Source organism: Vulpes lagopus, chromosome 2 (assembly GCF_018345385.1).
Source record: "Vulpes lagopus strain Blue_001 chromosome 2, ASM1834538v1, whole genome shotgun sequence".
Taxonomy (NCBI): Eukaryota; Metazoa; Chordata; class Mammalia; order Carnivora; family Canidae; genus Vulpes; species Vulpes lagopus.
In genome coordinates, this window is record NC_054825.1 from 48,949,477 (window position 1) to 48,962,136 (window position 12,660).

Consider the following 12,660-nt stretch of genomic DNA (forward strand, 5'->3'; position numbering starts at 1 on the left):
CGTAACACCTGGAGAAAGTGCTCCAAATAGAGCCTCTTTGGCAACCCAAATTGAACCAAACCATTAGATTAAACTGTGCGCCGTTTTCTTTCCCTAGGTCTACAAAAACCCATAAAGGATGTCGGATCCAGAAAACCGGGAGTTGTTAATTGGCACCTTCCTCTCCCACTTTTTAATATTCGGTATATTCGGCAACCATCCTTAATCCGCGGTCTTCATTCATTTATTGACCCAGCAAGGTCCTGGGTGTCTCCTGGTGATCGCTCCTTCCAGGCTGACCTCATGTGACGGCAGATGGAAAAGCCCCTCCGTGGAGAGGGGGTCACGACCGCGGGGGGAGGGGGAGTCATCCAAAGGTGGACGCATCTTGCTTTCATGTGCTCGTTTATTAGAGGGGCGGCGATGGCCGCGGCTGGAGGAGGGCGGAGGGCGCGGGGCGCGGGGCGCGGGGCGCAGCCCGGGGGTGGGATGCCGCGCGGGAGGCGGAGGGCAGCAGCCGCGCTCCACCGGCTCGGCCCGCGGGACCCAGAAAATGACCAGCCCCTCCCCCGCGGCACCCTTGACCCCTCCCCCTCGTCGCAGGCCTCCCATCCGCCCGCCCGCCCGCCCGCCCGGCGGCGGCCCCACGGCCCCACGGCCCCACGGCCCCCCGCCCGCCGCCCCCTCTGCAGCCCGGCCCCGCGGGGGACCCCGACCCCGACCCCTCCGGCCGCGCCCCTCCCCCCCAGTAACGCACCTGCGGCCCCGCCCCCGGCCACACGCAGCGGCGGCAGCGGGCTGGCGGGGCCGAGCGGCTCGGCCCTCCAGGCGCAGTCACCTTCCCTTCCCCCGCCATCCTGCCCACCCCCCCAGCTCCGCCGCCGAGCAGCCGCCGCGCTCCTCAGCCGCCCCGAAATCTAAAGGGGTCCGTCTCCGGCACCACAACCAAATGGCTGAGCCTCCCTGGCCGGCTGCGCAGCCCGCCCATTGGTCCCTTCCCCCCCCGCCGCCGCCACCATTGGCTGTTGCCCGGAGACCCTGGGCGGCGATTGGCTCCCGCCGTTGCCGCTCATCCGCCGGGCCGCAGGTCCCGCCTCCACCGTGATCAGGTTAGTGTGCGCCGCGGGTGCTGGGGGCTCGAGAACCGAGCGGAGCTGGTTGAGCCTTCAAAGTCCTAAAACGCGCGGCCGTGGGTTCGGGGTTTATTGATTGAATTCCGCCGGCGCGGGAGCCTCTGCAGAGAGAGAGCGCGAGAGATGGACATGGACAAACGGATTCATTTAGAGCTGCGGAACAGGACGCCCTCTGATGTGAGCATTTGCCAAAAATATCTCTGTCGGTCCATTCTCCTACTTTGTGTGTGTGTGTGCGTCGGGGGGTGGAGGGGGGGCGGAAGGCACTTTTTTTTGAGGGGGGGCGCCCGGGAGGCGTGGGTTTGGGGGTCGGGACTGCAAATGAATTGCAAGGTTGGGGGGTTGCAGTGCCATCCGAGCCCGTTCCGGCTGCCGCCGCCGCTGCCCTTGGTGTGTGACTACCTGTGCGTGTGCTCCCGCGTGTGCGAGTGTGGGTGCGAGTGTGCACCCCGGGAGGCCGGCGGGCGCACGCGTTCGGGTCGGAGAGAACGAGGCGGAATAAGCCCCCGAGCTCGCTGCGCCCGGACTCGCGTCTGCTGGGGGGTGGGGGGGGGGGGAGATTAGCGAGGGGGGAGGAGGAGGGGGGCTGCCTCCCGGATCTAACAACAACAACAAAAAAGGGCTTTTTTTTAATATTTCATAAATGAGTCCCCTTCCGCCCCCCTCCCTTTCTCCCCTCTCCTCGCTCGCTCGCGCACACACACGCACACACACGCACACGCACACACACACACACACACAATAAGTTTTGGGCTCCGCGAGTCCGGTTTAGTTTCTGATAAATGTGGGCCGAGGCCCCCGGGGGGAGCGCGTGGGGAGGGGGCGCGGCGCAGTCGGGCAGGGCTCGAGTTTAAAGTGCGTCTTCGTTTCTTTGCGGTGATGAGGCGAGAGACGGGGGAGCCATATTTGTAACTTTGTAGTGTTCGTGAACGCGCCCTTTCTCTCCCTCCCTCCCTCCCTTTCTCTGCCTCCCTTCCTCTCCTCCTCTTTCCCCCTCACTCTTTCCACCCCACCTTCGGGCCAGATGCTGAGGTTCCTTCCTCTCCTTGGGAAGGGAGGATACACGGGGGGGGGGGGCGGGGAGGGATTTCGGAACGTGCAGAGCCACCGGCCGTCCCCGCGCCTCCCCGCGCCTCCCCGCGCCTCCCCGCCTCGGGCGATCGCTGTTGCAAGTTACCCAAAGGCGACGTCCCGGTGCCCCCTCGCCCCTGCCCCCCGGCCCCGCGCCCCCGGCCCGCCCCTCCGCAGGGCGGGCTCGCCGGCAGCCCCTGGGCGCCCGGGGGTCCGCGGGCACCGGAAACTTTGTCCGCGCCGGGTGTGCGGGCCCGGGAGGCTCGCGGCCCCGGGATGGGACCGAGCCTCCGGCCGCCGCTCTTGATTGGGCAGCGGCGGGAGTGCGGCCGGAGGAAACTTGCACGGATGCGAGCCGGGAGGCTGGGCGCAGAGCCCACCCCGCGGAGGGCAAGGCCGGGCCGGGCTCCCGTCTCCCCTCTCGCTTCCAAACAGTGTTTTATGGGAGTTGGCGGCTCCGCCGAGGAGACCCCGGCTCCGGGGCGGGGACCAGGGCGGCGCGGGCGGGAGGGACCCCCCACCCCTTCCTCCTCCTCCTCCTCCTCCTCCCCCTCCCCCGACAGCCTGGGCAGCCGGGGTTCCACGGGGTTCCACGGAGTTGGGAGTTTGGGGAGCGCAGCGCGCAGCTGACCTGTCGCCCCTGCAGCCCGCGAAAGCCCGAAGAATCCCTGCCCAAGAGGCAGGCCTTGCTGCTTCCTCTTTCCTCTAGTTCCTCCCCCAAACCTGAGTGAGACTTTTGAAAACAAGATCCCTTTTTGTGGCCCCCCCGCCCCCCATCATAACGCAGCTGTGCACTGGAGACGTGCGGCGCCTTATGGCGCGCAGGGCGGGGAGGGCGGGGGAGGGGGAGGGGGGGCGCCCGCCGCCGGGCAGGACCTTCCTCGACCCCCGCCGGCGGGTTCGGGGGCTGGGTGTGGTGATGGGGGAGGGGGCCGGAGCCGCGGGCTTCCCGCGTACTTTCCGGAAGCCCCCGGTGCGGAGGGGGAGGGCGCGCGGCCGGGGAGCCCGGGGCCCGGGGGGTGGGGGTCGGGGTCGGGGTCGGGGTCGGGGTCCCGGTCCCCCGGCGCGGCGTGCGGGCGCTCCCCCGGCCCCGGCCGCGGCCCCGCGGGGCCAAGTGCGAGCGAGCCCGGGAGCGGGTCGAACCGGCTCTTTAAACTTCCCCGAGTGTGTCTGGGGGAGGGGCGCGGCGCGCCGAGCCGAGCCGAGCCGAGCCGAGCCGGGAGCGGTTCTCACGCTTCGCCCCCTCGCCTCGGAGCGTCCCTGCCCACTCGCCGGCCCGCGGCCTCGAGGCGGGGTGGGGCGCGGGAGGGGACGGAGGGGGCACGGGCGGCACCGCCGGCGACGCGCGGGAGCGAGAAAGCGAGCTAATGAGGGACAAAAGGGGTGGGGGGGAGGAGCCTCGGGGCCGGTGCGGTGTTTCTAGGCGCCCTTAAGACCAGCAGCTCCGGGAGAGCGCCCCGGCGCCCCTCCCCGCCGCGGCCGCCCCCCGGGGCCCCGCACACCCACCTTCGGAGCCTCTCCCGGCTCGGATCCGGGGGCTGCTGGCCACGCCGCGACGCCGAAATAGGACGAGCAGCCATGTTCCCGGCTGCCGGCCCGCCCCGCCCCTCCCCCACGGCGCGGCGGGCGCGGGGCGCGGGGCGGGGGCGCGGGGCTGCGAGTGCGGGCGCGGGGCGCGCGGGGCGGGGGCGGCGGGGGGCGCGGGGCGCGGGGCGGCGCGGGGCGGGGCGGGGCGGGGGGGGCGCCGCGGGCCTCCGCTTCCCCGGCCGCTTCGGAGCTCCGGGGGTTTTGTTGTCGGGATTTCCGTGCAGGCCAGGCCCGCCGCAGGCCGAGCCCGAGGGCGCCGAGGCGTTACCGGGGGGCCGGGGCCCTGCTCGCCGGTGGCACGACTGCCGGGCGCCGAGCTGCCATTTTGTCACCGTGGCTGTTGCCGCCGCGGGGGGTGGGGGTGCAGAGTCTTGCGCCATCGCCCCGACGGCCCCGCACGCGGAGCAGCGGGGGAGGCGGGCTCCGGGGACCCCGGGGGTGCCCTGCGCGCCAGCGCGGCCCGAGGCTCTCCTGGGGGGCGACGGTCCCCCGCGCGCTCCCCGCCCCCCGCCCGCCCCCCGCCCGCCGGGGTCTCGCCCTTCCTCGCGCCGCCGCTTCAGACGTCGTGGAGTGTGGCCCTAAGGCGTCCTGGCCGCCCGGTGCGCTCTTTCGGAGGAGCCGACTGGAGGGGAGGGGGGCGACGAGACAGGCAGGAGGCGTCTTGCTCGGGAGGGGCGCGCGCGCCTCTAGGGCCCGCCTGGAGCCGAGGACGGCAGCCGCCCGCCCGGGAGGGACGAGCTGTCGGTGCTGGGGAAACGCCCTCCGGGGCTGGGCCCTCCGGGAAGGTAGGTCGCGCCCCGGGCTCCAGGTGGGTGCTGCGGCGCCCTGCAGCCGGCTAGGGGCGCCCCTCCTGCCCCCCAGCCCTATCATCTGCCCCTCCCCCTCTCACTTTTGCCTGGGGGAAGGCCGTGTACTGGAGTAAATGTGACCCCAAACCGACGAGAGAGTAAGGTTTCCTCTTTTTTTTTTTTTTTTTTAATTATCTTTTTTTTTTTTTTTTAAGTAAATGATGTCTTTCTGCCGACCGCCTTTCTGCGTCACGTCTCTGGCTTCTCTCCGGGACTGTTTAAAAGCCGATGTCAGTGCTGGTTAAGCACCTCACTGGTTGGACTCTGGTGTCTGTAGGAGACTAGCTTTTGGTGGCAGTGTCTGGCACAGGCTGCCCAGGAAGCCAGCTTTAACTTTGACCTTTGGAACACGTCGCGTGATGTTTTCCAGGCTGACTTACTGCCTAATTGGGTTCACGTAGCCTGATATTAACCCCGGTTGATGCAGGCCAACCAAGGGTCCAGAGGCAGAGGACTGAGCTCCAGCTCCCTACGTAGGGTCCTGGCTCGTTGGGTTTTGTTAACGGGTTGCTGCTGGTGGTAGTTTTGAGTCTGGGGGCCTCCACGGTGAAGCTGAGGTTTGGAGCCCCACGGGCCTGAGTTTGAGTTCTCCCTCCTAGGAAGAGGCAGGATATGGTAGCCTCCTCGTTGCACGTTAGTCTCCTCACCTGGGGAAGGAGAATAGTGATTTAGTGTAATGAATAAGTGACAGAACCGGCTCAATGGACCTGGCCCTCAGGCACTCAGTGTGTGCTGGTGTTAGCTTTGGAGACCTAACTGGGGTGCGATGAGGCACAGCTCTGAGCTCCTCTCTGGTTCTGGACAACAATAACAACAATAATAATAGCAGATGCTCACCCGGGACCACACTGTGCCTGGCACAGTTCTAAGTGGATTAAACGGTTCAGTGAATCTAGTCCCCATAGCAGCACTGTGAGGTAGGTACTATTATTATCCTCCTATTACATACACACAGGGAAATTGAGGCATAGAGAGCTTCTCACAGCCAGTCTCTTACTCTCTGTGCCGTCCCCTGAAGCACCCTTTTCTTGTTGGACACTGAGGGGAAGAGCCTTTTCTTCTCTGGCTTTAAAACAGTGCCACCTTATGAGAGATTGAGTTTTCTGGTCATTGAAGGTACTGACGTGAACCCCCTAAATGGCCTCGGGGTTGAAGATACTGAGGTGGGTAGTCAGGACCAGGGGCTCCGATAAGGGGGAAGCCATATACTTTCCGAGTTTGGTTTAGAACATCATAATCTGTTTAGGCTGACATAAGTCTGTCCTTTTAGGTGTTGGGGTACACATTTTGGGTAAGGTGAAGACTCTTAAGCAGTGGCTTATGGGATGTTGCATGTAACGCATCTTCCGTTTTTATTTGTCACCACCTACAGCCAAAAAACTGAAGAGAGTTGGTATGCCCTCTGTACCTAAAATGTGGTGTACTGGTAACAACTCATGGATCAGCTCCTTTAATCCGCCTTAACAACTTGTTCAGGGCAGGCCAAGCAGTGTGATGATCCTCCATGTTGTGAGGGTGGTTGTGGCATGCAACAGAGTTGGGTTCTCCCACCGTGAAACCAGCGGCCCCCTTGGTTGGGCAGTAGGGACTTTGAGAGATTTAGTTTTCTGGTCATTGAAGGTACTGACGTAAACCCCCTAAATGGCCTAATGAGAGTATACAAGGTCCCAGACATGGCCCTTCATCAGAATCACCTGGGGAGTGTGTAAACTGCAGATTCTCCGCATCCCTGGACATTGGTTTAGCACAAGGGTCGTCAAATTCAGGATGAGTGGCCTGTTTCAGTATCATGAGCTAGGAATAATCTGTACATAGAAACATTGCAATCAATTTGATGAAATGGAACACTTAACTTTGAATCTGAATTAAGAGAAATATTATCCCCCCAAAAGAATTCCACTCGTCTCATTAGATGGTTGTTACCCTTCCACCCCCCCGCCCCACCAAACTGTATTTGTTAATGCATTTTGAATTTTGTCAATAAAAGAATTGTGGTAATGTGTTTCCTTGTCATTATAAAAGTGCCTGTGTAGAATTGTTAGTTTTGTCTCTAAGTAAAGTTTAATATCTGGCTTTTATAGAGAAAGCTTGGTGTTCCTTGGTTTGGGGAGGGGGGATTCAGATGAGGATCTGGGGTTTTTGTTTTTAACTTGTAAATTTTTTTATTAAACACGTGGCAAGGCATTCATTTGGGTGGTGCTTTAGGAGTCTCTCCAAGTTCTTTTATGTGTGCCCCTTAACTAGTTGATGCCCAGTGGTAATCGGCCTTGATCCAAGATCGTCCATGAGAAGAGAAATTGTCCCTGTTACCAGCTTAGAATTGTGTGCCCCTTCTAGCTAGAAGTTCTTCCGTGTAACCAACCAAAATTCTTCAGTTTGCATACTCAGTATTTCAAAAGGTTTTTGCATATCTCATAGTTGAACGGTTATTCTTAAATTTCAGATGTCGTCTTAGGGCTTTGGGGCCTGCAGAAGGTACAGCAGCTGTGTCCTCCATGGCTGACATCAGACCCTCAGAACACAGATCATTGAAAGCCACAGATAATCCTGCAATCTCTGGTTCTGCCCTGCTGCTCTCCCACCATGCATGTTTCCTGGGGAACATACCAGCAACAAAGTGGCTTTGAGTTTCAGAGCCCTTCTTTCTTCTTCCAGCCTCTGGTGCCTGAGCTAATGAGCAGAGGGAATAGAAGTGAGATTGACCAGGCCAAGGACAGGAGGAGATAAATCCAAGGCGAAGAATCCCAGTCCCCATAAGGTTTGCCTGTACTTAAGAGGACAGCAGGCCGCAGACCCTGTTCCCTGTCTTGGCCGCTTGTGCTCCCTCGGCCTTTCCAGGTGACTTCCTCTGGACTCTCACAGTCCTTTGCATTTGTAATACAGGCACCTACGTGAGCTTTGGGGGCTGGTCATCCCAAAGCTTCAGTCTGAATTAATGATACCACATTGAAATAAGAAGCTTGGGGCTGCGGTTGATCCTTTACGGGTATTGTGTATGATACTGCTCAGCCGCGTCCTCACCACTGTGCCTGCCCTCTGCACCTTGCTGTAGTCGCTTGGGAGAGGAGCGCAGAGCTTGTTGCTGAGTGGTGATGAGCCCCGGTCCGATGAACTTGGCCCAATTGTTCGGCCTGAATTCTGAAGAGGAGGCTCATTACTCTGGTGTCCAGAGGGGGCCACTCCCTTAACGGATGAGTGCTACCGTGCCTGCCCACCCCCTGCTCTAGCTAGTAGTCTAGTTTCCTGGGAGGTCCACACCACCAGTCCCTCATCACCAGTACCTTCTGCCCACAAATAAGGGACACAAGGACCTGACTTTGAATCTTACAATCTTATGTTATATTGAAATACAATTGTACAAATGATAAATACCCAACAATGATGTTTTCATTAAAGAGATGGAGTCTGGCAGGGATGGAGAATTGCGAAGGCATCTGTTATTCAGAACTTGTCATTTAATAAAATTTGTTGAAACAAGATGAGCAAAGCACCCGTGGCCCTGGGCCACCTGCCCGGACATGGAAACAGCCTCCTTATATAGAACCAGTTGTCCCAATGATATTTGTTAATACAAAGTCTGTAAACAAGATGAAATATCTTTCTCACACCAGTCCTTGTCTCGCACCCACTGAGCCACACCCGGCAACCCCCGTGTTTCCACTCAGATTTATTTTGTTGTAGTCCACAGCTGCCCTGGTGTACTCATCTCTCTTCTTTACCAGAACTTGCTCTAGGCAGCAGATCTAAAAGATCAGCTTACTTAGTCCACTATCACTTACCCTAATGTGGATTAAAGTCAAGACTGGCTTTCCCAGAGATGTTTGTGTTTGGAGATTCCGGTTTGGTGAGGAAATTAGCAGAGGACTATTAGAGACTTGTGTGCTGTTCTCAGTTTTGCTACTATTAACTGACTTGGACAACTGGCTGGGCTTCTTGGAGGCCTCTGTTTCCTCCGCTCTAAAATCGGAGTATTGAATTAGATTGGTGGCTTTCAAACTTTTTGATCCTGACAGTAAAAATACGTTTTACGCCACTACCCAGTGTATATATGCTTACCTGTTATACAGAACAATGATGAGCTGCTTTCTTACTACAGGTAAAACACTTCTGTTCTTTTAAAAAAGTGTACTGGCCTTGATCGCTTTGCTGGTGATTCTTTTGAGAGACATTAAAAGGTGGCTATTAAGCTTCCTTCACATGCACATATTTTGTGGTTTGGTTTGAGAATGAGAGAATGCTGCGTGTAGCTTTGTGAAATTCCCCCCTCCCCCCCAAAAGTTAATAGTGATTCCTCTGGTTTTTAGTTAAGCCAGCTCTTCTCTGGGTCCCAGGTTCTCAAACGGCACCCCTTGCTTAGTTCTACCCCTAAACCTTCTCCTAGCATTAAAGAATCCTTACCCCAAATTCCTAACCTAGGTGGATGCCTTCCAAGGTTCCTGGTAGTGCCAGGGGCCCTCAGCCAACATCTCCTCCCATCCCTCCCCCCCCCCTCCCTGCCCAGTGCCCTCCATCCTTCCATGTGCCACACACTGTGCAGGTTGCCCTCGGGCTCCCACCTTTTCCAGCATGGAGGAGATTCTGTTGGAGAGAGGGGAGAGTGCCTTGGCTCCTCCCCCCCAGACTGCGTGGGTGGTGCATCCTGTCTCCCCCACTTCCAGCCATGCAGCCCTTGTTGTCCCTATAACGTGATGATAGAATAGTACCTACCACACAGTAAGTGCTCAGTAAACGGTAACTGTTATTGTTATTATGGTCTGTTCCGCTGGAAACACCATCCTTGGCTTTCATTTAAAAAAAACACGCCCATACGTACATTAACAACAGACACATTACATAAAAAAGTAACATTTGTCTCAGTGAGGAAAGAGGTTAGAAGCTAGACATTCTAACTTGGCAGAAGTCTTTTCCCCCACAAATGATTCAGTAGTAAATGTGTTGTTCCTAGATGTGAGTAGAGCTGTAGCATCTACGCCCCGCAGCACAGCCCCGGCACTGGACCCCAGGCAGTTTCTGCAGAGGGTCTGGTCGGGTCCTTGCTCACCCGCTCCTCGAATGTGCCTTTACTCCCTCACCTCCGGGGGCAGCTGCTTCAGACCCCCCTCCCCAGACTACTGCCCCTGACCCTGCCCCGGCCTTCCCCCCAGGCCCCCCTCCTCTCTCACAGAAGATCACACCTGGTTTCTGAGGAAGTACCCTGCTCCTCTGGCCTTGGGGTCCTGCCCCACTCCTCCCCTTTTGCCTCCGGGGCACCTGAGCCGCTCTGCTCCTTTGGTCCTTCTCCACCTGGGGTGTTTCTCCCACCTTTATTTGTCTTTTAAAGATTTTATTTATTTATTCATGAGAGAGAGAGGCAGAGACACAGGTAGAGGGAGAAGCAGGCTCCATGCAGGGAGCCCAAAGTGGGACTCGATCCCGGGTCTCCAGGATCACGCCCTGGGCCTCAGGTGGCGCTAAACCGCTGAGCCATCCGGGCTGCCCATCTCCCACCTTTAAACCAAACAGAAAACCTGGCTTGATCCTTCAAGCTTGATCCTGACAGCTGCCTGGCTCTCTCCCCTTTTGCAGCCAGACTTCTTGAATTGTCTAGAACCACCTTCTCTGTGCCCTCACTTCTCTGACACCTCAGCCCCCCTCCTCTGGTTTGCTCCCTCAACAGCTCCAAAAACACAACCCCCCTGTCTCGCCTTGTGTGATTCCTCAGCAGTGTTTGCACCCTTGACCTTCCTGAGATGCGTTCTCTCTTGCTCTCCCTTTCTCCAGTGAACGTCTCCTTCAGCCCTGGCCACTCCTCATTTCTGGTGTCCTTTGCCCTCCTCCGTGTGGCCTTCAGTATTGTGGCCAGGCAGGTCTGGGCCTTGGGCCCTTTCAGCCTGCATTCCCTCCGCATGATGATGCTGTGTCGTCCCGCCCGGACGGCTGAAGGGACCTGGAGCTGTCTGTGATCTGATGTGTGCCTCCCAGTCCCGAACTCCTGGCTGAGCTCGGGACCCACCCTATGTCTCCATCTGAATGTCCCCAGGTCACCCCACAAGCGAATGTCCAGGAAGAGCCCCTGGCCTCTGTCACTGTCACCTCCATCCTCCTGCAGATGTACCCATGATCTTCTATTGGTCACAAGTCCTGTCTCTTCGAAATACCATCCTCTCCTGCCTGCCAGCTGGTGTCCTGGCATCGGCAGCCCCCTCGAGCCATGCTTCAGCCTTCAGCCAGCGTGCTCTCCCCAAAACACAGATGTAATTATGTCACCGTGCTTCAGACACAGAGCATTCTTAGGAGAGGGTCCAAAGGCCTTACCAGGACCTTCCTAAGGTCCTGCATGGACTGGCCACTGCTTGCCCTCATCTTTTCCCTCACCGCCTTTATTCCTCCAAAACTACTCCAGGCCATAACTGCCACTGTCACCGACTTAGCATCTAATTGTCTCCACTAGCTCCCTCACCCTCCACCCTCCTCAGCTCTGGGTCTGGTTCTTTTGTTATGAAACTCTTATAGAAATTTCCTTCGCAGTGCTTCAGTTGGTAATTATACATTCTTGAATGTGAGTGTTTTAATTAGCATTTCTGTCCCCCTGTGTAGCCGCGTGATTTAAAGGCCCTGTTTTTGGTTCATATCACCATGTACCCAGAGAGTACAGCACCGCACTTGGCACATGGTGGGCATTCTAGAAATGTTGCTTGAATGAAGAGACCAGGGTGCTTGCACGTTCCTGTCATTGTCATCATCCTCTGTCTGGAAAGCCAAGCACAAGCTCCAGAAACAAAGCATCAGAGATACTGCAGGGTTCGTTGTCTCCAGCCTCACCCTCCCCAACTCCCCACCTCTCCCCTGGGTGAGTGTGAGCTGCCTCTGGGTGGGCGATTCACACTTTCTTAGTGCCCTGTGCTCCTCCAGTTTTCCTGTTTTTTTTTTTTCCCCCCCACAGCCCTGGTGTAAAGAATTTGAACCTCAGCTGTAGTTTGTCTACCTTTTATTTAGTTAATGGATTGTTCAGACACACCACATACCTGTATGTACGTTGTAAAACGTTAACACCAAAATAAGTAAATAAGACCTCAGAAGTAGAAAATAAGAAAATATCTAACAGTCCTAATACTATCTTCTTGCACGTCAGTGGATTGTGTTGGCCGATCCACTTAGGAGGCAACTGCTCTAATCTGTGGTTTATTTTATTTTTAATTTGGTCATGAAGGTCCGTGCTGTGTAAGACATGCCCGCGCTTTACCCAGCACTCTTTCCTTACTCAGAACTTCCCAGCCCTGGCGTGTGCTGCGTTAGGGGTGGCCAGCATTCCTAACCCCTCTTTGATGAGCAGAAGCACAGTGGTCTGCCTGAGATCCCCAGCGAGGGAACTGTCCATGGCTACATGTGCCCGGAGGTGCTCCCTGCGTAGGCTATGTGCACGTACCCACCAAAGCCCCCTCAGGCCGGAAGGCCGCCCCACAGGATCCAGCAAAGGCAAACCCCTGTGCTGCTCTGCAGATGGCTCGTGAGGCTCAGAAGTGTCTAAGGAGAGAGGGTTCCAGGAGCAGCAGACGGAGGCCAGTTGGGGTGAGGGAGGGAGGTTGCTCCTGCTTGTCCTCAGGCTGGGAGTAAGGGGGCTGCTGCAGGCTGGAAGACTGGAACGGAGGGCCAGAGCGAAATCTGCAGGAGAAGGGCCTGTTTCTGTGTGGGCATCGTTGAGCTGGGACTCTGTACTCAGAAGTGTCCAGAACGTCTTGGTCACTGGTTTCTGCTGCCTCCCTAGGAGTCATGAGAGAGAGAGAAGAGGGTGGTGAGGTTGAGACAAAAACCTGTAATAGTGAATGTAAAGGGATTACTTAGAGATTTCTTCAGGGGCATGTATCCCGGGGAGGCACTCGTCCCCCATTATGTAACCAACTTTCTTTGTAGCTCTGGCCTCACCAGCAGGCCCAAATGGTGTGGCTGTGAAGGGAAGGAGGGTGCGGGAGCCCACTTTCACTGACACGGCCTGTGTGCCCAGCATCCAGAATGATGCAGGGAGTTCCGTGAATGCTGCTTACAAATCTGAGATAGCAGCTTGA

General features: G+C 57.7%; 1 protein-coding gene across 1 annotated transcript in view; it reads left to right on the forward strand.

Annotated features, from left to right (window-relative positions):
- The first annotated feature begins 1,084 nt into the window (after positions 1 to 1,084).
- The window catches only part of ANP32A (acidic nuclear phosphoprotein 32 family member A), a 37,879-nt gene continuing 26,303 nt past the window's right edge, over positions 1,085 to 12,660 (forward strand). The window contains exon 1 of the mRNA XM_041740389.1: positions 1,085 to 1,289. Within this exon, the coding sequence (XP_041596323.1) occupies positions 1,236 to 1,289 (54 nt within the window). The 5' untranslated portion in view covers positions 1,085 to 1,235. The remainder of the gene's footprint in view (positions 1,290 to 12,660) is intronic.